This window comes from Erinaceus europaeus, chromosome X (genome assembly GCF_950295315.1).
Source record: "Erinaceus europaeus chromosome X, mEriEur2.1, whole genome shotgun sequence".
Lineage (NCBI taxonomy): Eukaryota > Metazoa > Chordata > Mammalia > Eulipotyphla > Erinaceidae > Erinaceus > Erinaceus europaeus.
The window spans coordinates 89,485,282-89,511,928 of record NC_080185.1 but is presented as its reverse complement, the minus strand read 5'-3'; the positions used below and the strand labels follow the sequence as shown (position 1 = coordinate 89,511,928).

General features: G+C 47.3%; 1 protein-coding gene across 4 annotated transcripts; it reads right to left on the bottom strand.

Moving 5' to 3' along the window:
* Positions 1 to 24: 24 nt before the first annotated feature.
* Positions 25 to 25,754, bottom strand: SLC35A2 (solute carrier family 35 member A2). 4 transcript variants are annotated; one of them, XM_060183627.1, is made up of 6 exons: positions 25,614 to 25,754; positions 23,309 to 23,491; positions 5,706 to 5,857; positions 1,983 to 2,205; positions 1,457 to 1,778; positions 25 to 342 (listed from the first exon to the last, which is right to left on the bottom strand). In XM_060183627.1, the coding sequence occupies exons 1-6, from the start codon at positions 25,693 to 25,695 to the stop codon at positions 315 to 317; spliced, it is 990 nt and encodes a 329-aa protein (XP_060039610.1). In that variant the 5' UTR covers positions 25,696 to 25,754; the 3' UTR covers positions 25 to 314. The 4 variants fall into 4 exon arrangements, with proteins under 4 accessions (XP_060039610.1, XP_007529466.1, XP_016046441.1 ...); XM_007529404.3 differs by having other exon boundaries at positions 1,457 to 2,205; XM_016190955.2 differs by lacking the exon at positions 1,983 to 2,205 and having other exon boundaries at positions 1,457 to 1,615.
* Positions 25,755 to 26,647: the final 893 nt, after the last annotated feature.

The following is a 26,647-nucleotide window of genomic DNA, read 5'->3' as shown; positions in this document are numbered from 1 at the left end:
TGTTGAGGCTTTGTCCAACACAAGCCGGCAAAATGCAAAACAGATTTTATTTGAAAAAGGGGGAGAAACTCACCTAAGAGAGAGTGGGGTGGCAGGCACGGGGGGGGGGGGCAGCAGCAGGGGCTGGAGGCTGAGGTGGGGCCCCTGTGAGCCCTCATTACCAGGTCAGCCCTGCATGGGGGCGGGGGGGGGGCTTCAGTGTCTATGTTTCCCCCTGCATACAAACACAGCCCTAATACTGATCAGAGAGCTCGGCCCCGGCTGGGCCTGGGCAAGAGGGGAGGAGGCCAGGCCAGCGTCTTCAGTCCCAGCTGCTACGAACCCTTCACCTTGGTGAGCAACCTGTGGTGGGGATGGGGAGGAGAGAAAAAGAGAGCTGGGGTAGGCTGCACTGATGTCCTGAGCAAAGGGTGGGGGGCTCTGGGGCTGGTAGTCCCAGGGTTAGTGACAGCACACAAGGAAAGCTACAGAAAGCTACACGTGGACTAAATAAATACAATGTCTTTATTTGGCATTGGGTATCCTGACAATTGTCTCATTTACAGTTCCTTAGAAAATAAACAAAAAAAATCAGAACGAATCAAAAATAAAGATCCAACATCCCTATTTACATAGAGTCCCAATACACCCGGCATCGCACAGGCACACACGCACGCACCCACCTACCCACCCCTGGGAGACAGTTATGGGTTAATAAGCTTAGGGGGGAGTGCAAGGGAGGGGTAGGAGGCTCCACATTATCTCGGTTCTAAGACACCCTCCTCCCATAAGGTAAGGGTGCCCCAGTACCCAATGGGGTTCCCCCTTTGTGGTTGGCAGCTTTGTGTCCCCCCCCCCCCGTAGAACTCTGAAAAAAGTCGCCCTATATCCTGGTGACTGGCAGCCTGAGATTCATTGAGAATCTCCACTGCCACACACCCCCCCCATTACGTCTCCTGATTGCACACCACAGGTCCCCAGACAGCTAGAAAACAAATGGCCCCCACCCACCCCTCTCCCAACATGAGCGATCTCCGCTCGCCACCACCCCCTTCCCCAGGAGAGGCCTGCCTCCCCTCAGTCAGGGAAGCTGCTCCGAAGCCACTGCCCGGAGCCGCTAGCCTGATCCAGTGTGGTTAAGGGAGGACAGGCCTCCCTCCGCCTATGGGGCGCTCAACCCCACCAAAAGGGCGGTAGGATTTTGACCTTAGGCAGAGGGCTTGCTGTGCCTCCAGCCCAGGATACAGAAAAGGCCTCGACTGGCATTCCCCACACCCTGTCCCCGGAGGGGTTAGACTAGGGCAGAGGTAACCGAAAAGGAAGGGTACATGTGACACCCCGCCACTGTCAAATTCCCGATGCCTTCTGGGAGAAGACTTCCAACCCCAGAGGAGCCAGCGCCCCCCTCCACCCACGTCCCCTTCCCTGTTTCCCCTGCCCACCCGCTGTGGCCAGCCCTCACTTCACCATCACTGACTTTGGCAGAAAGGGCTCCATGCTGATGTCTCCGCGATGGGCCGCTGGGGGCGGTGGCTGCCCCGGAGGCTGCTGGTGAGTACAGGGCCCCGAGGTGGTGGCCGCCACTGCGGCGGCAGCAGCAGAGGAAGCTATGGCTTTGGCTGCACCTCGAGGGAGGCTGTAGAGGTAGACGGCCCCGATGACAAGCCCGGCACCCAGGGCGAACAATGGGTCCACGTGGAAGCCAAAGAGGCGGATGGAGGCAACAGTGGACAGCACGATGGACAGGGAGGTGGCGAAGCCCTTGAGGATGTTGTCCGCGTACTTGACGACCACAGCGACTAGGAGCCCACCAAAGGCCTGGTTGAGCACCACGCCCCAGACAGCAGGTGTGTACCCAAAAAAGAAGCCCCGGCGGGCCACGGCGCTGCCCTCTGCCCACCAGAGTCCCACCAGCCCCAGCGCCGTGCCAAAGAGGCCCAGCTGTAGGTTGCGCAGCCACACGGAACCTGAGCTACCCTTGAGGATCTTCTCGAAGTAGACACCTGCGAAGCCTGAAGACAGGCAGGAGGCCACCACAGCTGCCAGGCCCACCCCGGGGTTCTGATCCAGGGGCCGGGGACCCCCGCCACCAGTCTGCTGGGCCTGCACGATGGCAACGCCTGTGAAGAGCAGCAGGAGTGAGGCCCATTGCAACCGGGAGAGGCTGCGATTCAGCATGAGCACGGAGAACAGCGCTGTGGTCAGGATCTTCAGCTGGTACGTCACCTGTCGGGGGCATTGGGGAGGCACTGAGGGTTGCCCTCCCCCGCTGCCCCTGCATTGCTCCTAGAGCACCCTCCGAGGCACCTCCCACAAAGCAGGCAAGGCTGGCTATCAAGGAAGTGGCAGGCCACACCCAGCTGCCTCCATGCCCCACCCTGCCCCAACCTGGGCACCTACCTTGACATCTACAAAGATTAGCAAGCAACAAACAAGCACTAGACAGTGTGATAAAGAAGGGCTCAGTGGTCCAGGAGGTGGCACAGTGGCTAAGGCACTGGACTCTCAGGCATGAGGTCCTGAGTGCAATCCCTGGCAGAGCATGTACCTGAGTGATGTCTGGTTCATTCTCTCTCCGCTATCTTTCTCATTAATAAATAAATAAAATCTTTTTAAAAAATGTATTTACTAATGAGAAATATAGGAGAGAGAAAGAACCAGAAATCACTGGTACATGTGCTGCCAGGGATCGAACTCAGGACCTCATGCCTGAGAGTCCGGTGCTTTAGCCACTGAGCTACCTCCCGGACCACAATAAATAAAATTTTTTTTTTTAAAAAAAGGGCTCAGTCTCTGCATGGTAACACATGTGAAACAGATGCCACAACAATAACACCGATATGGGACAGGCAGTTCAGCACACACATTACCATGTGCAAGGACCCAGGTTCAAAACCCTGGTCCCCATATGCAGGAGGGAAACTTCACAAGAGGTGAAGGAGCGATGGAGGTATCTTTCTCTGTCTTTTCTTCAATATACTTTTCCTTTTTTAAAATATTTATTTATGCCCTTTTGTTGCCATTGTTGTTTTATTGTTGTAGTTATTATGGTTGTTATTGATGTCGTTGTTTTTGGATGGGACAGAGAAAAATGGAGAGAGGAGAGGAAGACAGAGAGGGAGAGAAAGACACCTGCAGACCTGCTTCACTGCTTGTGAAGCGACTCCTCTGCAGGTGGGGAGCTGGGGGCTCGAACTGGGATCCTTCCGCCAGTCTTTGCGCTTTGTGCCACCTGCTGCACTACCGCCTGACTTCCTCTTTCTCTGTCTTTAAACATTTTACTTATGTATTTGGTAGAGACAGAGAGAAATTGAGAGGGGAGATTGAGACACCTGCAGCCCTGCTCTTATCACTTGTGAAGGTTCGTCACTACGGGTAGGGACTAGGGACTTGAACCAGGGTCCTTGTGCACGGTAACATGTAAGCTTAACCAGGTGAGCCACTTTGATCTCCCTTCTCAATTTCTTTCTGTCCTATCAAATAAAATATAACAAATGAAATGTTAAAAAAACAAAAAAGCCACTAAGGAGCTTGCTGTGCTGCACATGGGACTTGGGCATCCTGTGAATTTGGTAAAGTCCAATCCTCAGAGGAGAAAATGAAGACACTGGGAAGTGAAGTGACTTCCTTGACAGAGACCACACAGCTGGAACACAGCTGGGATTTGAACCCCAGGCAGCCTGGCCTTGCTCCTTGCTCCGCAGCTGGACTACTGGCTAAAATCAACGTGTGGGAACCATCTAGATGCCCAGTGGCAGGTGATTGGCTATAGAAGTTGTAGGAGGGGGAGTCAGGCGGTAGCACAGCTGGTTAAGTGCATGTGGTGCAAAGCGCAAGGACCCCGGTTCGAGCCCTCGGCTCCCCACCTGCAGGGGAGTCACTTCACAGGCGGTGAAGCAGGTCTGCAGGTTTCTATCTTTCTCTTCCCCTTGTTGGGGTCTGCTTGGCCCCGATCTAGGCCCAGCAGACATTCCGTAAGCCTGATGGTCACTAACTTCCTCAGAGTGACACAGCATTTCCTGTAGGCCGTACCTAAATTCACCTCTGGCCTCCAGCTGATGATGCGTAAAGAACATAGGCCCCACTGACCGTGACGCCACCTCACACCACCTCTAACGTCATCTCACCCTACCTTCCCATCCCTGCCTCTACCCCCTGCCTATAAAAAATGGTCTTTTTCTCAATAAAGCGAGTCACTGCCTTGACAGAACTCCCGACTTGGTGTGTCTTTTCTCAAGTCGTCGACACTCTCCCTCCCGCTCAGCCCCAGAAGGGGGGTCCGTGTGGTCCAGATCTCCCCTCCTCGCGACTACCTGTCAGGGAGAACCCCAACACCCCCTCACTGTCTTCCCCTCCTCTCTCCATTTCTCTCTGTCCTATCCAACAACAACATCCATAACAATAGTAACTACAACAATAAAACAAGGGCAACAAAAGGGAATAAATAAATATTAAACAAGAAGAAAAAAAATTTTTAAAAAGAAGTTGTAGGAGAGAGTCAGGCGGTAGCTAAGTGCACGGGGCTCAAAGCGCAAGGACCAACGGAAGGAGCCTGGTTTGAGACCCTGGCTCCCCACCTGCAGGGGAGTCGCGTTACAGGCGGTGAAGCAGGTCTGCAGGTGTCTGTCTTTCTCTCCCCCTCTCTGTCTTCCCTCCTCTCTCCATTTCTCTCTGTCCTATCCAACAACGAACAACATCAACAATAGCAATAATAACCACAACAAGGCTACAACAACAAGGGCAATGAAAGAGGGAAAAAATGGCCTCCAGGAGCAGTGGATTCATGGCGCAGGAACTGAGCCCCAGCTGTAACCCTGGAGGCAAAAAAAAAAAAAAAAAGCTGTGAGATGTATGCACAACAGCACACTACTCTGCAATCAAAAAGGTAAGACTGCATCACAGGAAACAAAATGGATAGAACTGGGGGTGACCATGCCGAGTAAGTAAAGAGCGGGAAGGACAACCACTGGATGGTTTCCTTTACGTATGGCCCAGAAAATGACTCTTCAGTCATATATTTTTTTCTTCTTTTTTTGCCTCCAGGGTTATTGTTGGGGCTCAGGGAACCCACTGCTACTGGAGGCTCTTTTTTCCCTATTGTTGCTCTTGTTGTTTATCGTTGTTGTTGTTATTATTATTATTGTCATTGCTGTCGTCATTGTTAGATAGGACAGAGAGAAATGGAGAGAGGAGGGGGAGACAGAAGGAGAGAGAAGCGACCCCCCCTACAGGTGGGGAGCCGGAGGCTGGAACTGGGATCCTTAAGCTGGTCCTTGCGCTTCGCACCATGTACGCTTAACCAGCTGCGCTACTGCCCGACTCCCTCTTCAGTCATTTTTAAATGATTCCATGGTTGGGGAACAGGGGGTGGCATACTCCGTAGAGCACACATGTTACCATACACAAGGACCCAGGTTCGAGCCCCCAGTCTCTACTTGCAAGGGGGAAGCTTCACAAGTGGTGAAGCAGGTGCTGCAGGTGTCTTTATTTTATTTTTTTTTAAACAGAGCACTGTTCTGGCTGATGTAACCTGGGACTTTGGAGCCTCAGGCATGAGAGTCTCTTTGTATAACCATTATGTTATCTAGCCCCCAGCCTGAAGACATCTTTGGCTTTCTCTATCTCCCCCTCCTCTCTGCTCTTGGCTTCCCCTGCCCCAGGCCTATGACCCCCCACCTCCATCCCACCCCATAGTTCCTCTGGAGCCACGTTGGGCTGAAGCTCACCTGGAAAGTGGCGGCTGGCAAGTTCGAGATGGCGACATACTGGAGGTTATTCTGCAAGGTATAGATGAGCGAGGGTACGGCGAGCTTGAGAGTATCCACATACTGCACCAGGACAGCCTCGTGGAGGAAGAGGACCAGGTGCTTCAAGTTACCTGAGTGTGTGTGGGGTGGGGGTGGGGGCGTGGGGAGGGGAGGAAGGAGAGGTGGGAGGGGAAAAGGTCTTTTGTAGCACCATCTCCCAGGACTCCCAGAATGGGGCTGGTTCTGTGTCTCTGAGGTAGCCCTCGGCCGGCCTGAATGAAGGAAGGGCTCTCAGCCTCTGGACAGTACCAGCATATCTCCCACAGGCCTCTGTCTCTGCCTGGCTCATTTCCCTGCTCTTTTTTTTTTTTGGGGGGGGGCAGGTACTTAGTACATACTGGAACCATGAAACCATCTGAATCAACCAGGAGCTGATAAACCAGGGGCAGAGGAAATAAAAGCCCCAAGGGTATGGATAGAAGGCTACTTACCATATGGAAATTATTCAGCAGTGTTCTTCTGACCAGAGCATGGGTTAGTTCTTGCTTAAATTAGTACCGGGGATGGAGGTGGGACTTCAGACTCTCAGGGATAAAAGCTTGCTGCATAAGCAACTGTATTCTCTCCCTAGCCCCCAAAAGTGAACTTTCAGAATAGACTTTTTAGTTATTTTATTTTTTCTTTTGAATGTTTAAATTTATTTTAATGAGACACACACACAAACACACACACACAAAGCATTGCTTTGCTCAGTTCTGGTTTACGGTGGTGCTAGGGATTGAACCTGGAAGCTCAAGAACAGCAGGTATGAAAGTCTTGTGGAGGGAGTCAGTGGTAGTGCAGCAGGTTAAGCGTGTGTGGTGCAAAGCGCAAGGACCAGAGTAAGGATCCCGGTTCGAGCCCCCGGCTCCCCACCTGCAGGGAGTCACTTCACAAGCAGTGAAGCAGGTCTGCAGGTGTCTATCTTTCTCTCCCCTTCTCTGTCTTCCCCTCCTCTCTCCATTTCTCTCTGTCCTATCTAACAACAATGACATCAACAACAATAATAATAACTACAACAATAGAAAACAAGGGCAACAAAAAAGGAAAAAAAAACATATATATATAAAAGAAAGTCTTGCGGAACCATTATGCTGTCTCCCCAGACACAGACTAGATATTTAGATACATCCTAGTCTTTTGTGTTTTTAATGATTTTTTTAAAAATATTTATTCCCTTTTGTTGCCCTTGTTTTTTTGTTGTAGTTATTATTGTTCTTGTCATTGTTGGATAGGACAGAGAGAAAAAGGGAGTCGGGCTGTAGCACAGCGGCTTAAGCGCAGGTGGCGCAAAGCACAAGGACCGGCATAAGGATCCCGGTTCGAGCTCCGGCTCCCCACCTGCAGGGGAGTCGCTTCACAGGCAGTAAAGCAGGTCTGCAGGTGTCTATCTTTCTCTCCTCCTCTCTGTCTTCCCCTCTTCTCTCCATTTCTCTCTGTCCTATCCAACAACGACAACAACAATAATAACTACAACAATAATAACAACAATAATAACTACAACAGGGAGGCGGAGCTACGAGCAGCAGATCGCTTTCTCTCCTCTCCTATCCTCTCCCGGATCAACTAGGAATACCAAAGGAGACCACCCGGACCGAAACAAGACAGGACTAGAATGACCACAGGAACCCAGTAAATCACCCGTGAGTACAAACACGCGTGGCTGGTGACAGAGAGGAGAGAGGGGCCTAAGGAGAGATTAAGTGACTGCTCACAGTTCAACAGTTTGTCAGTGGAGACACCACCTCCAGTCTGCTCCACCAACAAGGGGACAGCTGAAGGGAGGAAAGGACTCCCCAGAGACTCACCAAGTGCAACTCTGAGTCTCCATTGCTACTACCCTCAGAATCTGGAGCAGCAACAGGGAGGGACACCAGGGCACAGAGATCTAACTGGGAAACTCAGGAGAAGACCTATACCTCTGTGGCATAGCTGAGGGGCTGTGAAAGTCTCTTTGCATAACCACTGGATTATCTCTGCCACACCCTGCTTTATTTCTTGGTCAGGAGTCAGTGATTAAACAAAGAAGCCTATTGATAGTTTAAAAGCCCTCAGGCTCCCATAGCCTACAGGGGGAAAAAAAAAGGCTTTTACACCACTGAACTCCAACTCAGGGATTGAAAAAACTGTTAACTTATATAAAATGGTTAAAACAACAAGAAAAAATATTGGAGACTCGAACCAGGACAAGAGTCCAGCTAAAAGTCCTCCAGAGGGTGAAGCACAAAACAACGAGTTCAACATCCAAACATTAGCCAAGGAAATAATAACAGGAGTGAGTAAAGAATTTGAAAAAATTGTAATCAGAAATGCAGGAACAACAAATGAGAATATGGAAGAAAATTCTAATAATCTCATGGTTATTAGAGAGCTGAAAGCTGAAATCGCTGAGCTAAGAAGGCAACTAGCTGAACAAGCTAAAACAGTATCAGAGCAGGGCAACAAAATAGATGAACTCCAGAAAGCAGTAGAGGGCAGAGAGAATAGAATCAATGAGGCTGAAGACAGAATTAGCAAGATTGAGGATGAATTAGAGACAACTAAAAAAGAAGTAAGAGATCTCAAAAAGAGATTAAGAGATGCTGAAAACAACAACAGAGTCCTATGGGATGACTTCAAAAGAAACAATATACGCATTATTGACTTACCAGAGGAAGAAAGAGAAGGGGAGGAAGAAAGCATTCTCCAGGCCATAATAGCTGAAAATTTCTCTAGTCTAGACAACACCAAAGACATAAAGATTCAAGAAGCCCAGAGGGTCCCAAACAGAATTAACCCAGACCTAAAGACACCAAGACATGTCATACTTAGATTGGAAAGTAATAAGGATAAAGAAAGGATCCTCAAGGCTGCAAGAGAAAAACAAAGAGTCACCTACAAAGGAAAACCCATAAGATTAGCAGCAGACTTCTCCATACAAACACTACAGGCCAGAAGAGAATGGCAAGATATCTATCGAGTGCTCAATGAGAAAGGCTTTCAGCCAAGAATACTATATCCTGCTAGATTGTCATTCAGACTAGATGGAAGCATCAAAACCTTCTCAGACAAGCAACAGTTGAAGGAAGCAACCATCACCAAGCCTGCCTTGAAAGAAGTTCTGAAAGGTTTCCTATAAACAACCAGACCACCACAAATAGAACATATATCAAAACACTCTAAAACTATACAAGAATGGCGTTCAAATATCTTCAATCTTTGATATCAATAAATGTGAATGGCCTGAATTCACCTATTAAAAGACACAGAGTAGGAAGATGGATCAGAAAACACAACCCAACAATATGTTGTCTACAGGAAACTCACCTAACGTAACAAGACAAACACAGACTTAAAGTGAAAGGATGGAAAACTATCATTCAAGCCAATGGCCCACAAAAAAGGGCAGGAACAGCTATTCTCATATCTGACATGATAGACTTTAAAATACATAAGATTAAAAAAGATAGGAATGGACACTACTTAATGCTCAGAGGATCAGTCAATCAAGAGGACTTAACAATTATTAATATCTATGCACCCAATGAGAAGCCATCTAAATACATCAAACTTCTACTGAAAGAGCTACAGCAATATATTAACAGTAACACAATCATAGTAGGGGACTTCAACACCCCACTATCTCAACTTGACAGATCATCCAGGAAGAAAATCAGTAAAGACATAAGGGAGCTAAATGAAGAGATAGATAACCTAGAACTATTGGACATTTTCAGAGTCATTCAGAGCAAGTTGTGGTATATATACACAATGGAATACTACTCAGCTGTAAAAAATGGTGACTTCACCGTTTTCAGCCGATCTTGGATGGACCTTGAAAAAATCATGTTGAGTGAAATAAGTCAGAAACAGAAGGATGAATATGGGATGATCTCACTCTCAGGCCGAAGTTGAAAAACAAGATTAGAAAAGAAAACACAAGTCGAACCTGAAATGGAATTGGAGTATTACACCAAAGCAAAAGACTCTGGGGTGGGTGGGTGGGTGGGGTGAATACAGGTCCATGAAAAATGATGAATGAAATAGTGGGGGTTGTATTGTTAAATGGGAATCTGGGGAATGTTATGCATGTAAAAAAAAAAAAAGAAGAAGAAGTAGAAACGCAAAGCAGAAATTGACTGAGTTTGGAGTATGGCACCAAAGTAAGAAAGCAGAGGTACACTAGAGTTTGCAGTGAGTACCTCCCTAGTACTTTCTCTCCACTTTTCCAAGCTTTGGGTCCATGATTGCTCAACAATTTGTTTGTCTTTGTATGTTAACTCTCTTTTCAGTCACCAGGTTCCAGGTATCATCAGGATGCCGGCCAGACTTCCCTGGATTGAAGACCCCACCAATGTGTCCTGGAGCTCAGCTTCCCCAGAGACCCATCCTACTAGGGAAAGAGAGAGGCAGACTGGGAGTATGGACCGACCAGTCAACGCCCATGTTCAGCAGGGAAGCAATTACAGAAGCCAGACCTTCTACCTTCTGCAACCCTCAATGACCCTGGGTCCATGCTCCCAGAGGGATAGAGAATGGGAAAGCTATTGGGGGAGGGGGTGGGATATGGAGATTGGGCGGTGGGAATTGTGTGGAGTTGTACCCCTCCTACCCTATGGTTTTGTTAATTAATCCTTTCTTAAATAAATAAATAAATAAATAAATATTTAAAAAAAAAGCAGTAAAGCAGTGCTGCAGGTGCCTCTCTCTACCTATCTCCCCTTCCCTCTCAATCTCTCTGTTTATATCCAATAAACAAATAAAATATTTTAAATACAAAAAAAATAATAATAACTACAACAATGACAAGGGCAACAAAAGGGAATAAATAAATAAAATAAATATTAAAAAAAAGGACAGAGAGAAAATGGAGAGAGGAGGGGAAGACAGAGAGGGGGAGAGAAAGATAAACACCTGCAGTCCTGCTTCACTGCCTGTGAACTGGGATCCTTATGCCGGTCCTTGCACTTTGTGCCACCTGCGCTTAACCCACTGTGCTACCACCCGACTTCCCTGTTTTTAATGATTTTTTATTGCCACCAAAGGCTCAGTGTCTTCATGACAAATGTTCCACTGCCAGAAGCCATTTCTCCTTTTTCTTTCCTTTTTTTTTTTTTTTTAAGGAGACTTAATTTATTCATGAGAAAGATAGGAGAGAGAACCAGACATCACTCTGGTACATGTACTGCCGGGGACAGAACTTGGGACCTCATGCTTGAGAATCCAATGCTTTATCTACTGGTATCACTTCCAGGACCACTTTCTTTCCTTTTTTTAAATATATTTTTTAAATATTTATTTATTTAGTTTTCCTTTTGTTGCCCTTCTTTCCTTTTTTATTATATATATATATATATTCATTCACTTTTGTTGCCCTTGTTTTATTGTTGTTGTTATTGTTGTTGATGTTGTTGGAAAGGACAGAGAGAAATGGAGAGAGGAGGGGAAGACAGAGAGGGAGAGAGAGAGATAAGACACCTGCAGATCTGCTTCACCACCTGTGAAGCGATCCCCCCTGTAGGTGGGGAGCCGGGATCTTTATGCCGGTCCTTGCGCTTTGCACCACGGGCAGGTGCTTAACCGGCTGTGCTACCGCCCAACCCCACTGCTCAGCTCTGGCTCATGGTTGTGAGGGGGATTGAACCTGGGACTTTGGAGCCTGTCTTGAGAATCTCTTTGCATAACCCTTATGCTATCTACTCCTGCCCCCATCTATCCCTTTAAAATTTTTTTCTTCTGGGGCCAGGCACACCTGGTTAAGCACACACATTACAGGGCACAAAGACTGGGGTTCAAGCTCCTGGTCCCTACCTGCAGGGGGAAAGCTTCAGGTGTCTGTCTTTTCCCCTCTACCTCTCCCTCCCCTTTCAATTTCACTCTGCCTCTATCCAATAATAAATATAAATAAAAAATGTATCTGGGGGCCGGGCGGTAGCGCAGCAGGTAAAGTACACGTGGCGCAAAACGCAAGGACCTGGCTTAAGGATCCCAGTTTGAGCCCCCGGCTCCCCACCTGCAGGGGAGTCGCTTCACAAGTGGTGAAGCAGGTCTGCAGGTGTCTATCTTTCTCTTTTCCTCTCTGTCTCCCCTCCTCTCTCCATTTCTCTCTGTCCTGTCCAACAACGACACCAATAACAACAATAAAACAACAAGGACAACAAAAGGGAATAAATATTTTTTTAAAAAAATGTATTTAAAGATTTTCTTTTTATTTGATAGGACAAGAGAGAAATTGAGAGGGGATGGGGGAAATTGAGAGGGAGAGAGACACCTACAGACCTGCTTCAACGCCTGTGAAGTGATTCCCCTGCAGATGGGGTTGCCGGGGGCTCCAACCAGGATCCTTACACCAGTCCCTGCGCTTTGCACCATGTGCGCTTAACCTGCTGCGCAACCGCCCGACTCCCAATAGAAATTAAAAAATATATATTAACGGTATGTTTAAGCAACACACAAAATACTTGAAGTTAAAACAAAACAAGGCCTAGGACAGCAAAAGAACTCACCTGCTCACCTGGATAACACTCTGCTTTGCCTTGAGTATGACCCAGATTCGAGCAAGGCTGCCTGAGGCTTCAGTGCTGTGGCGTCTCTCCCCCTCTCTGAAAAAAGCAGCCCAGAGCAGTGAAGCCCTGGAGATAACCCCCTCCACCTTCACCAAATGAAGGGGGGGGGGAGAGGGAGAGGGAGAGAGAGAGAGGAAAAAATAAAGCCTATAAAGATGACAAGGTGGTGTCGGGGATAAAGCGCTGGCCTCTTAAGAGGTTCTGAGCTGAATCCTTGCCGTCACATATACCAAAGTGATGCCTTGGTACTCGTTCTCTATTTATCATTGGATAGAGACAGGGAGAAATTGAGAGGGGAAGGGGGAGACAGAGAGGGAGCAAGACAGAGACATCTGCGGCTCTACCTCACCACTTCTGAAGCTTACCCGTACAAGTGGGGACCAGGGGCTTGAACTCAGGCCCTTGCACACTGTAGTGTATGTAGGTGTGCCACCCCCGGCTCCCCTATCTCTCTTGTTAATTAAAAAAAACACACACACACAAGACTTTTGCAACACACACTACGCCCCTCCAGTTCACATTAAAACTAATTTCTTTGACAGAGACATCCGATCTTCACTCCATCCTATATGGGGTGCTGGGGATCAAACTTAGGGTACTGTCCAGGAAAACAGCTCAACTGGTAGAGCTGAACAGTCTGAGGTACCACGTTTGACGCCCGGTCCTGCATGTACTAGACTGTAGTTCTGACTCCTCTTGTGAAATTCTATTGCATATGACAGAAGAAAAGAAAGGAAAAAAAAAAAAGGTGAGACCAGGTAGTGCATGGGGTAAATAAAGCGCATGTGTTGCCATGTAAAAGGACCAGGGTTCAAATCCCCACTCCTCACCTGCGGGTCGGCGGGGGGAAGCTTCCCAAGTGGTGAAGCAAGTACTACAGGCGTCTCTCTTTCTCCCTCTTTATTTTCCCCCTCCTCCCTGCAAGTGGGGAGTCAGGGCTCAAACCAGGACCCTTGGGCTGGTCCCTGCACTTCGTACTATATGCTATGTGTGCTTAACCCAGCCACTGACAATGGCAAGCTTTTTTTTTAATTTTCCCTTTTGTTGCCTTGTTATTTTTCATCGTTGTTGTAGTTATTATTGTTGCTATTGATGTCATTGTTGTAAGATAGGACAGAGAGAAATGGAGAGAGGAGGGGAAGACAGAGAGGGGGAGAGAAAGACGGACACCTGCAGACCTGCTTCACCGCCTGTGAAGCGACTCCCCTTCAGGTGGGGAGCCGGGGGCTCGAACCAGGACCCTTCCACCGGTCCTTGCGCTTTGCGCCACGTGCACTTAACCTGCTGCGCTACCACCCGACTCCCGACACTTGCAATCTTTATCTTTGCCACCAGTGTTATCCGTAGGGGCTCAGTGTCTGCACAGCCCCAGCGTTTCAAAGTTTGCTATGTTTTCTTCCCTCTAGAGATAAGGTGAGAGACAGGAGAAAAACAGAGAGGTGAGAAGTAGACACAGAGACAAGCCTTTATTTATTTATTTATTGGCTAGAGACAGCCAGAAATCAAGAGGGTCAGGGGAGATAGAGAGAGACAGAGAGACACCTGTAGCCCTGTTTCATCACCCGTGAAGCTTTCCCTCTGCAAGTGGGAACCAGGGCTTGAACCTGGGTCCTTGTGCACTGTAACATGTGTGCTCAACTAGGTGCACCACACCCGGCCCCCCAGGTCAAGTTTTATAACCAAATAAGTTCAGTAAAAAGGTCAAGGGAGGAACGTTTGAAATTAGAAATCCAGGACAGGGCAGAGGCACATCCGACTGAACACACACAACATGTGTAAGGACCTGCCACACGTTCAAGCACCCAGTCCTCACTTACAGGGGGAGAGGCTTCATGAGCAGTGCTATCTCTCTCTCTCCCACCTCCATTTCTCTTTCTTATAAAAGGAAAGAACAAAATAATATTGAAGGGTGTGAGAGATAGCACAATGGTTCTGCAAAAGATGCCTGAGGCTCGGAGGTTCCAAGCCCCAGCAACACTGTAAGTCAGAGCGGAGCAGTGCTGTTATAAAAATAATACTGAGGGGGGAGTCGGGCGGTGGCGCAGCGGGTTAAGTGCACGTGGCGCAAATCGCCAGGACCTGCGTAAGGATCCCAGTTCGAGCCCCCGGCTCCCCACCTGCAGGGGAGTTGCTTCACAAGCGGTGAAGCAGGTCTGCAGGTGTCTTTCTCTCCCCCTCCTCTCTCCATTTCTCTCTGTTCTATCCAACAATGACGACATCATCAACAACAACAAAACTACAACAATAAAACAATAAGGGCAACAAAAGGAAATAAATAAAAAATTAAATATTTAAAAAATATTTAAAAAATAAATAATAGAGAGGGTGAGGGTAGATAGCATAATGGTTATGCAAAGAGACTCTCATGCCTGAGGCTCCAAAGTCCCAGGTTCAATCCCACGCACAAGACAGAGCTGAGCAGTGATCTGGTATTCAAAAAACAAAAATCAATTAAAAATAAGGCCTTTGGGAATCGGACAGTAGTGCAGCGGGCTAACCACAGGTGACACAAAGCGCAAGGACTGGTGTGAGCATCCCAGTTCGAGTCCCCGGCTCCCCACCCACAGGGCAGTCGCTTCACAAGTGGTAAAGCAGGTCTGCAGGTGTCTGTCTTCTCCTCCTCTCTCTATTTCTCTCTGTCCTATCCAACAATGATGATGTCAATAAAAACAACAAGGGCAAAAAAAGGGAATAATATTTAAAAAAATAATAATAGGCAGCCAGAGCTGCCATGAGCTCCAAGAGGCAGCAGCTTGCAACCTGGGATCCGCTGGATAGGGTAGGATACTGGGCTGTCTGTAGGAGAGTGAACAAGGGCTGGTCAGAGTGACACCAAAATACAGTCCCATAATTCTCTCTTGGGCTGACAAATGGAGGACAGGGGGACAAAGGAAAATCCTTTGATTATTTGAGCTCACCCCCCTACCCCAGTAGCAGCCCCCAGGGGCAGCACAGCAGGCTCCCCGCTGAGCTTTTTTTTTTTTTTTTTTACCAAGATGCCTGCATCACCAGGGGTGTCATTTCAAGCCTCTTCCTTTAACTTCTCTCTTATTTTATTTTTTATTTATAAAAAGGAAACATTGCAAAGCACAAGGACCGGCTTAAGGATCCCGGTTCGAACCCCTGGCTCCCCACCTGCAGGGGAATCACTTCATAGATGGTGAAGCAGGTCTGCAGGTGTCTGTCTTTCTCTCTTGCTCTCTGTCTTCCCCTCCTCTCTCCATTTCTCTCTGTCCTATCCAACAATGATGACCTCACTAACAACTAATATCTACAACAATAAAACAAGGGCAACAAAACAGAGTAAATAAATATATATAAAAAAAGGAAACATTGACAAAACCATAGGATAAGAAGGGTACAACTCCACACAATTCCCACAAAAAGCAGGATTTGACTAAATCTGGTGTAGGGCACCAAAGTAAAAACCCTGGGGTGAGGATAAGGGTGGATATTTGGCTTCGGGGGTGGGGGTGGGGGTAGGGGGTGGGTGGGATGGGACACAGTCTTTTGGTGGTGGTACTGGTTTTTATGTACACTTCTATTAATTTTTAGTCATATAAATCACTATTTAATTAATATGAGAGGGGAAAAATTTATTGTATGTCTCAAATTTTTAAAGCACAGAGTCTTTTATTTTCCCTTTTGTTGACCTTGTTTTTTTATTGTTGTTGTAGTTATTATTGTTGTTGTTATTGATGTTGTTGTTGTTAGACAGGACAGAGAGAAATGGAGAGAGGAGGGGAAGACAGAGGGGGAGAGAAAGATAGACACCTGCAGACCTGCTTCACTGCTTGGGAAGTGAATCCCCTGCAGGTGGGGAGCTAGGGACTCGAACCAGGATCCTCACGCCGGTCTTTGCGCTTTGCACCAAGTGCGCTTAACCCGCTGCACTACCGCCCTACTCCCAGACTGAGTCTTTTTAATACATAGGCTGAGTCTTTGATATGTTGACTCTCTCAAAGGCCTAGACCAGGGAGGACAGAAGCAACTGGTGGCACAGCTATATACAAATAATATCAAAGGACATAAATTATGGTGATGTTGGGTCTGATACAGCAAATCCTAACAGGAATTTTTCAAAGTTAACCCAGTTACCAATTGTGATTATAACAATAACTATCTATCGTCTTCTTGAACCCTAAGACAGCAGGAACCTCACATTTCCACTATAGAGCCTGTATTTCCCCCAGTCCTGGAACCTCTAGGGTGGGGCACACATTCCTGCATGTTTCTCTCAATTCATACCAAATAATATTGCATCCGCAGATCCCAACCTAATAAACACAATGAATACTACCTCAGTATGCTTCACTTCAGACTGTGTCCAGAGACTTCAGGTGTGGAATGACAACCCTTCAGCTTCATTACTCGGGTGAGACCTTTCCTTTCAGAGTATTCTCTAATTCAATTCCAGGTGGTTCACTTCCTAACAAAGTCCCAAAACCTAGATATAGACCAGGTCCCCTGAGATAGAGCATATGTTCACACGTATCCATAAACTAGGGCAAAATATATACCTGAAAGCAAAAGTACACAATAGTCTGCAGTGAATCAGTATAAAGTTCCTAATGAAATAGTATCTAATACCCTCCCTCAGCTACTTCCTATTACAGTTCTCTCACTCCAAAGCTAACTTTAGCAAAGCAAGGACTGCAAAAGCTGGATAAGGGCAAGAGACTGGCATACTTTAATGATGACTCTTTAGTCACTATCAGGCCACCCCATCAGCTGGGGCCCTAATCGGGGAGTCCTGAGATTCCCAACAACTTGGATCAACAACGGTAGAGAATGTTCCGGACAACATACTCTATGCTACACCTGCGGAAGATGGGTCGATATTGGGGCAGCTTGGAATGTTCCTACTCATGACCACAGAAGGTGAGCTTAGATCTACAGGGATGCAGAGGTCACATAGGCTCCTAAGCTGAATATGGGCCCCAGATCACATCAAATCGATGGGGTTTATAGTCAACAATATTTATACACCTTTCCCATATCTGGGAGCTACTCTCTTCCCTGATCCAGCTTTCTGTTCCCTTTCCAGCCATGACATCACCTCCCCAGACAACAGTTTGATCCACCTGCATATCAGATTTAGGCTCAGAGAGAAAAAAAAAAACTAGTATAGCTACAGACCCTTTGAAATATAACTAAAATATGCCTACTAGCTATCTACAAAATAGAGCACCCCCCCCCAACACTTCATCTGCATTATTCCAGCCTGTAAGTTCATGACTGATGAACAATTTGTTTGGCTTTGTATGTTAACTCTCTTTTCAGCCACCAGGTCCCAGATGCCAACCGGACTTCCCTGGAGAGACAACCCCACAAATGTGTCCTGGAGCTCCATTTCCCCAGACCCGTTCCCAACTAGGGAAAGAGAGAGACAGACTGGGAGTATGGATCGGCCAGTCAATGCCCATGTTCAGCGGGGAAGCAATTACGGAAGCCAGACCTTCCACCTTCTGCATCCCACAATGACCTTGGGTCCATACTCCCAGAGGGTTAAAGAATAGGAAAGCTATCAGGGGAGGGGATGGGATACGAAGATCTGGTGGTGAAAATTTTGTGGAGTTGTACCCCTCCCTCTTATACTATGTTTTTTTTAATGTCTCCTTTTTTAAATAAATAAAAAAATAATAAGGCCTTTGGTGGTGGGAATGGTGTTAATATACACTCCTATTAGCTTTTTTTAAAGTGTGTATGTGTATAATTTCTTTTTTTAAAAAATATTTTATTTATTTATTAATGAGTAAGATAGGAGGAGAGAGAAAGAACCAGACATCACTCTGGCATATGTGCTGCCAGGGATTGAACTCAGGACCTCATGCTTGAGAGTCCAAAGCTTTATCACTGCGCCACCTCCCAGACCACCCCTATTAACTTTAATAAAGAAAAAAAAAAAGACTTTACCTTCTGTTAAAATAAAAAAATGTGAGAGAGAGAGAGAGAATAAATGGAGATGGGAGCTGACGGCCTGTGCTTTAGGCTGGAAGCTCTTTTTCTCCCCATGTGAACTCAGCTCAGCCCCAATGGCAGGCAAGGTGTAGGCCTGCTAAGACATCCACACGGGCAGCCACAGTAGAGCCCCCTAGTGGCTGCTCTGATTTGCAGAAGTGAATGAGCAGAGCAGATGGCTCCCAAGCTGAGGCCTCCAGTCCCCTGCAGCTCCAATGCAGGTGGGAATGTACTCTGCACTGTAAACAGCCAGGAGGGAGTCAGATCCGGACTGTCCACTTCCCTAGCCTCCACACATGCAAGGCTCTTACACAGAAACAGTTGAACAACAGTTTAATAAAGGTTGCCTGCAGGGGACAATTTAAAATTGGAGATAAATCAAATTAGTCCAAGTTAAATGACACCATGGGGAGGCAGGTAGCAAAACCCAATTTGCCCAGAACCAGCAAAACATGACCTGATTTCTGTAACACGTTTGTAGAGGGGCAGAATTGGAGGGGAAGCTAGACAGTAGCAGAGCTGCAAGATACAAAAGCAATTCCAAAATACTGACCAGATACAAATCTGTCTGACATATAGATATATATATATTTTTCATTGCCTCCAGGGTTATTGCTGGGGCTTGGTGCCTGCACCACGAATCCACTGGTCCTGGGGGCTATTTTTTCCCCTTTGTTGCCCTTGTTGTTAATCGTTGTTGTAGTTATTATTATTGATGTCATTGTTGTTGGACAGGACAGTGAGAAATGGAGCGAGGACGGGAAGACCGACGGGGAGAGATAGACAGACACCTGCAGACCTGCTTCACTGCAACCCCCCATGCAGGTGGGGAGCCAGGGGCTTGAACCTGGACCCTTATGCCAATCCTTGCACTTTGCACCATATGCACTTAACCCCACTGCAGTACCGCCTGGTCCCCAGTTGAAACTTATTTTTATTAAGTTCACTTGAGTCGTGCACCTGCTTTGCCATGCACACAACTCAAGTTCTTTTTTATTTAAGATTTTTAAAAATATTTATTTATTCCCTTTTGCTGCCCTTATTGTTTTATTGTTGTAGTTATTGATGTCATTGTTGTTGTTGGATAGGACAGAGAGAAATGGAGAGGAGGGGAAGACCGAAAGGGGGAGAGAAAGATAGACACCTGCAGACCTGCTTCACTGCTTGTGAAGCGACTCCCATGCAGGTGGGGAGCCGGGGGCTCGAACCGGGATCCTTATGCCGGTGCTTGTGCTTTGCGGCACCTGCACTTAACTCGCTGTGCTACCGCCCAACTCCCCCTGAAACATTTTTTTAAAAAACTTTTAAAAAATATTTATTTCCTTTTGTTGCCTTTGTTCTTTTTTATTGTTATAAATGGAGAGAGGAGGGGAAGACAGAGAGGGGGAAAGAAAGAGAGACACCTGCAGACCTGCTTCATCTCTTGTAAAGCAACTCCCCTGCAGGTGGGGAGCCAGGGGCTGAGACTGGGAGGGATCCTTATGCTGGTCCTTGCACTTTGTGCCACCTGTGCTTAACCAGCTGCGCTACTGCCCGACTCCCTAAAAAAAAAAAAAAAATTATGACAGTTTAGTAATGACATTGGTGGTCCAGGAGGTGGCACAGTGGATAAAGCATTGGACTCTCAAGTGTGAGATCTTGAGTTCAATCCCTAGCAGCATATGTACCACATTTACATGTCTGGTTCTTTCTCTCTATGCCATTAATTCTTCATGAATAAGCAGATAAATATCTTGGGGGTCGGGTGGTAGCACAACAGGTTAAGCACAAGTGACATAAAGTGCAAAGGACCGGCATTAAGGATCCTGGTTCGAGTCCCCAGTACACCATCTGCAGGGTGGTCGCTTCACAAGTGATGAAGCAGGTCTGCAGGCATTTATATTTCTCTCCTCCCACCCCCCCCATTTCCCCCTCCTCTCTCTATTTCTCTCTGCCCTATCCAACAACATCAGTGGCAACAATAACAGTAATGACAACAAGGGCAACAAAATAAGAAAAAGAAAAGGCCTCCAGGAGCAGTGGATTTGTAGTGCGCGCAATGAGCCCCAGCAAATAACCCTGGAGCAAAATAATAATAATAATGAAATAAAACATTAAAAAATAAATAAATAAATAAATAAACCAACATCATAAAGAAAGAAGAAAGAGGAGGGGGAGGAAAAATTACTAAGGCAGGGAAAGATAGGGATAGAGAGAGAGAGAGAGAGAACCAGACATCATTTTGGTGCATGTGCTACTGGGAACCGAACTCAAGATGTCATGCTTGAGAGTTTAACACTTTATCTACTGCGCCACCTTCTGAACCACACTAGTACACTATTTTTTCTTTCTTTCTTTCTTTCTTTCTTTCTTTCTTTCTTTCTTTCTTTCTTTCCTTCCTTCCTTCCTTCCTTCCTTCCTTCCTTCTGCCTCCAGGGTTATCGTTAGGGCTCGGTGCCTGTCTACGAATCCACTGCTCCTAGAGGCTATTTTCCCATTTTTGTTGCCCTGTTGTTGTATTTATTGTTACTGTTGTCACTGCTGGATAGGACAGAGAGAAATCGAGAAAGGAGGGGAAGTCAGAGAGGGAGAAAGAAAGAACAGACATCTGCAGACCTGCTTCACCACCCGTGAAGCAACCCCCCTGCAGGTGGGGAGTAGGGGCTCGAACTGAGATCCTTACACAGATCAGTGTGCTTTGCGCCATGTGCACTGAACCTGCTGTGCTACTACCTACCCCCCCAACTCTAGTCTTTCTAAAATTATCTAGAGTTATCTGAGAGGTGGTGCAGGGCATAAAGCATTGGACTGTCAAGCCTGAGGTCCTGAGTTCAATCACTGGCAGCACAGGTACCAGAGTGATGTCCGGTTCTTTCCTTCTCTCTTCCTATCTTTCTCATGAATAAATAAATCATTAAAATAAATAAATAAAATGATCTACAGTGGCTCTGTGGAAAAAGCATTGGACTGTCAAGCATGAGGTCCCAAGTTTGAACCTTGACATCACATGTGCTAAAGAGATTCTCTGATTCCCTTGCTCATTAACATTTTTAAAGAAAGATTGTATTTATATATTTATTTATTTATGAGAAAGGTAAGAGAAGAGAGAGAAAAAAAACACACTGGTACATGTACTGCTGGGGACTGAACTAGGGACTTCCTGCTTGACAGTCCAAAACTTTTTTTTTTTTGCCTCCAGGGTTATTGCTCAGGCTCGGTGCCTGCACCATGAATACACTGCTCCCGGAGACTATTTTTCCCCCTTTTGTTGCCCTGGTTGTTTTATCATTGTTGTAGTTATTATTGTTGTTCTTATTGCTGTCACTGTTGTTGGATAGGACAGAGAGAAATGGAGAGAGGAGGGGAAGACAGAGAGGAGGAGAGAAAGATAGACACCTGCAGACCTGCTTCACCGTCTGTGAAGCGACTCCCCTGCAGGTGAGGAGCCGGGGGGCTCGAACCGGGGTCCTTAGGCCGGTCCTTGCGCTTTGTGCCACGTGCATTTTACCCGCTGTGTTACCGCCAGTTGCTCCCGACAGTTCAATGCTTTATCGACTGTGCCATCTCCCCCAGATCACTAACATTTTTAAAAAAATTCTCCATAGTGACATTTAAAGTAAACAGAGGGGCCAGGTGGTGGAGCATCTGGTTAACTGGACACATTACAATGCCCAAGGGCCCCAGTTCAAGCCCCGGCTTTCTCCTGCAGGGGAAAAGTTTCACCAGTGATGAAGCAGGGCTGTGGGTGTTTCCCTGTCTTTCTTCCTACCTTCCTCTTCCCTCTCAATTTCTGTATCTATCCAATAAATGATTTAAAAAAAAAAAAGAAGGGGCCAGCTGATGGCACACCTAGTTAAGAGCACACATTGCATTGAGCAAGGCTATAGGTTCAAGTCCCTGGTCCCCACCTGATGGGGGGTAGGAGCATCACAAACAGTGGAGCAGGGCTGCAGGAGTCTCTCTCCCTCTCTGTCTTCCCCTTCCTTCTCAATTCCTTTAGTCTCTAAACAATAATAAATAAAATCATTTAAAAACTGAAAAAAGGGCGGGGGGGGGGTAGATAGCATAATGGTTATACAAACAGACTGAAATGCCTGAGGCTCCAAAGTCGCAGGTTCAATTCCCCGCACCATCATAAACCAATAAGCCAGAGCTGATTAGTGCTCTGGTTAAAAAAAAAAAAAAAAAAGAGGGGCTGGGTGGTGGCACACCTGGTTGAGCGACATGTTACAGTGCAAAAGGACCCGGGTTCGAGCCCCTGTCCCCCACCTGCAGGGGGAAAGCTTTGCGAGTGGTGAAGCAGGGCTGCAGGTGTCTATCTCCTCCTTCCCTCTCAATGTCTGGCTGTTTCTATCCAATAAAGATAATAATAAAAAATAATAATGGTTTTAAAAAAAGAAAGAAGGGAAGGAACTAGATAAACCATGGACTACTAAAATAGCTTGTAAGGATAGTACTGCACTGCTATGTGAACAACACAGGTTCATGCCCAGCCCCTACCACTTTGAGGGAAGCCTTAGTGCTGTGGTCTCTCTCTTTGAAAGAAAATAGATAAATCGGAAGTCGGGCGGTAGCGCAGCGGGTTAAGCGCAAGGACTGGCCTAAGGATCCCAGTTCGAACCCCTGGCTCCCCACCCGCAGGGGAGTCGCTTCACAGGCATTGAAGCAGGTCTGCAGATGCCTATCTTTCTCTCCCCTTCTCTGTCTTCCCCCTCCTCTCTCCATTCCTCTCTGTCCTATCCAACAATGACGACATCAACAACAACAATAAAAAAAGGGCAACAAAAAGGAAATAAATATTAAAAAATCTTTCAAAAAAGAAAATAGATAAATCACTCTTAAGTCACGTGCCACCTCAGCACACAAATAACGTCCCTCCTACAGTCCACAGTTCACAGCCAGCTCCTCAATGGTGAAGGGTGTCCGAGTGTGGAAGCGGCTAAAGACATAGGTTTCCACAAGCCCCACATGAACCACCATGGGCATGGTCCACCCATGTACCCATACTCACACATACCACCCAGTGAGCCCAGTGTAGCTCCCTCCCCTGGTTCATACCCCTTTTTTGTGCAAAGAGCAGCAGCAGGCAGGTAAGGCCTTTGAGCACCTCCGCCATGACCACGGCTGTGGTGGCAAAGAAGCGGTCCCCAGGCAGTGTACGGGCGTAGCGGATACTGAGGATGAGGGAGGCATTCTGGACCACCAGCACGGCTAAGGAGATGTATTTGAGGCGCCGGTGAGCTGTGGAGAATGAAAGGAGCAAGACAGAAAGAGTCAGAGGATACTGGGCTCGGCCGCACCAAAGCCAGTCCCTTTCTCAGTCCAGATCTTTCCAACCAAGGCCACTTCCTCTCTCACCTACTTGTTGAAAGGGTCAGAAAAGGAGAATTGTGCACCTCCCTATCCAGCCCATCCCTTGGGCCCTAGCTAGGGCGGGCCTGGACACGCTAGCTAACTTGAGTCCCCCTCCCGCTGAAGGAAAAAAAAAAAAAAAAAGTCTCTTCTGGACAGGATACTATGTTCTAGTATTCTGACTGGTTGCTTGCTGGGAGGTAAGGAAGTTAGTTATAAAGATCTACCTTGACAGAGCCCTAGGTTGCTCTGCTCTCCAAATAACTATAAACACTCCTGTTTTACATATGATTTTACTGAATTTTTATGTGAAATGACATTTCTGTTTAATGAGGGGCAGCATGCTGCCCCAACACAGTGACCCAGACCACTCAGGCACATGCACCCCTTTAAAGGGTCTCTCTCTCCTAGGGAGTTATTCCATTTTCTCGTTCTTTTTAAAAATTTTTATTTAATTTTATTTTATTTATAAAATGGAAATATCGGTAAAACCACAGGATAAGAGGGGTACAATCCCACACAATTCCCACCACCAGAGCTCTGTATCCAATCCCCTCCCTGGATAAGATAGCTTTCCTACTCTTTTTAACTTTTTAAAATTAACGAATTGATTTATTCATTCCCTTTTGTTGCCCTTGCTGTTTTTTATTGTTGTAGTTAATATTGTTCTTGTTATTGATGTCATCGTTGTTGGATAGGACAGAGAGAGAAATGGAGAGAGGAGGGGAAAACAGAAGGGGGGAGAAAGACACCTGCAGACCTGCTTCACTGTTTGTGAAGTGACTCTCCCGCTGGTGGGGAGCCGGGGGCTCAAACTAGGATTCTTACATAGGTCCTTGCGCTTGGCGCTACATACGCTTAACCCGCTGTGCTACCGCCTGACTCCCAGATTTCCTATTCTTTTTTTTTTTTTTTTCCAGATTTCCTATTTTTTACCCCTCTGGGAGTATGGACTCAAGATTATTATGGGGTGCAGAAGGTGGGAGGTCAGGCTTCTGTAATTGCTTCTCCACTGAAGATGGGCCTGTCTCTCTCCCTAGTGAGGTAGGGATTTGGGGGGGGGTGAGGCTCCAGGAAAGATTGGTGGGGGTCTCTCATTCTTAAAATGGTCTGTTCAATCCTATGACCACAGATTCCTTAAGACCCAGAATGAGTGGTCCAGGAGGTGGCGCAGTGGCTAAGGCACTAGACTCTCAAGCATGAGGTCCTGAGTTCAATCCCTGGCAGCACATGTACCAGAGTGATGTCTGGTTCTTTCTCTCTCTCCCATATCTTTCTCATAAGTAAATAAACAAAATCTTTAAAAAAAAAAAAAAAAAAACAACCCCAGAATGATTCAACAAATGGTCTAGCCATCCTCCCACCACTGCAACCCCTTATCTTCCCGTGACTGTCTATGAACTCCTCCTGCTATAAGGGCTTTCACACCCTCAGGCTGTCTTTCCTCCTTCACTTAAGGAAGTGAACTCCCACTCCAACATACGATGATGAATTCTACCACCAGAAGCTAGGGTTCCTCAGAACGGTTTCCTCCACCTTTAAGGAAGGAGATCCCCATCGTTAAAATTGACCCTAAGTCATCTAAGGACCCAACCCACCTTAACTTACAATAGCCGAAGTACCCCCCCTTTTTTTTTACGAAGACATCCCCACCCTCAAGATAGTCTCTTGTCTTCTATTGAAGAAAAAAATCCCACACTCAGAATGGTGTCTCTTATAAACGGAGAGACTTCACACAGTCAGAATTTTCCTAGCACACTCCCAGACTCGGAACGGTCTCTACTTTCCGTGTGCATAGGGGACCCCCAACGCCCCCCCACAGTGGCTTCTTCCCTGTCATTATTACACAATGATGGGTTCCGCCCTCCAACACCCCCTCACCTCCCATCCCCATCACACACACACACACACACAAATTGTTCCATACCGGCTGGTCCCACTAGCTTCTGGAGGAACTTTTCTGCCCCCGCACAAGTCCCACCCCGTGCCCTGCCGCCTGAGCCTGCCTCACCCGCACTCGCCGTCCCAGGATCCAACGCCCCCGCGGAAACCGCCCCTGGCCCCGCCGAACTGCCAGACCCAACAGCTGCCATGTTGGCATCTGCCTGACCCGTCCCCTCGGCAACAGCAAACCACTTCCGTATTCATCACTTCCGCTTCTGCGCCCCGTGGGTTAGGGGCGGGCCTGGGCCAGCCCTGGTGACTGGTCTCTTCTGCTCCGGAACTGACTCAATTTGGCTTTGCCCAATTTCTCTGGGATTGGGAGACGCCTGCCCCTCGTGGCCTTTAAGCGTCTCATTAGCCCACTGCACCCGTCCCAATCCTCACTGGCCACGCCCCATCAGCCTCCACCTCTTAGGTTCAGCTCCCTCCCCGTTCCCTAGCAGACACCATTTCCCCTAGGTTTGACTCTTTCCCCACCCCCCTGGTGGGGCAGGTGATGAAGCTGCAGGGCGCACTTTTTTGTTTTTTGTTTGCCTCCAGGGTCATTACTGGGGCTCAGTGCCTGCGCCATGAATCCACTGCTCCTGGAGGCCATCCGCCCCTTTTGTTGCCCTTGTTGTGGTTATTATTGTTGCTGTTGATGTCGTTCGTTGTTGGATATGACAGAGAGAAATGGAGAGAGGAGGGGAAGACAGAGACGGGGAGAGAAAGATACACACCAGCAGACCTGCTTCACCACTGGGCGCATTTTAAATCACCAGGTCAGAGGATTACAGGTTAGCTTTTGCAAGCTGAGTAAGAGAAAGTACAGCTGTGGCCCAGATGGGTCAAACCAATACAGAATGGGGCAGGTGAGTCAAGAGTTGAAGAATGAGATGGGAGGGATGAGTAGGTTAACTGGAGAGGTAGAGGTAAACAGGTGACGCTGGGCAACAGGAGTATAACAAGGCCAACAAGATTCCTGACAAGTGCGCCATGCTGAGGCCCACTCAACAATGCCCTAAATGGGCTTCGTTTCCCAAATGGGCTATGGGTTTACACTCCTCTGGGATTAGTGGGAAAAGATCCAACCTTTGTATCAGCTGCCCACTTGCGGTTTGA

Coding starts and splice junctions, on each gene's coding strand:
- SLC35A2 (XM_007529404.3), bottom strand. CDS start 25,695: ATGGCAGCTGTTGGGTCTGGCAGTTCGGCGGGGCCAGGGGCGGTTTCC. Junction 23,492..25,613: donor TCCTGGGACGGCGAGTGCGG/GTGAGGCAGGCT, acceptor CATTCTCCACAG/CTCACCGGCGCCTCAAATAC. Junction 2,206..5,705: donor TGCCAGCCGCCACTTTCCAG/GTGAGCTTCAGC, acceptor TGCCCCCGACAG/GTGACGTACCAGCTGAAGAT.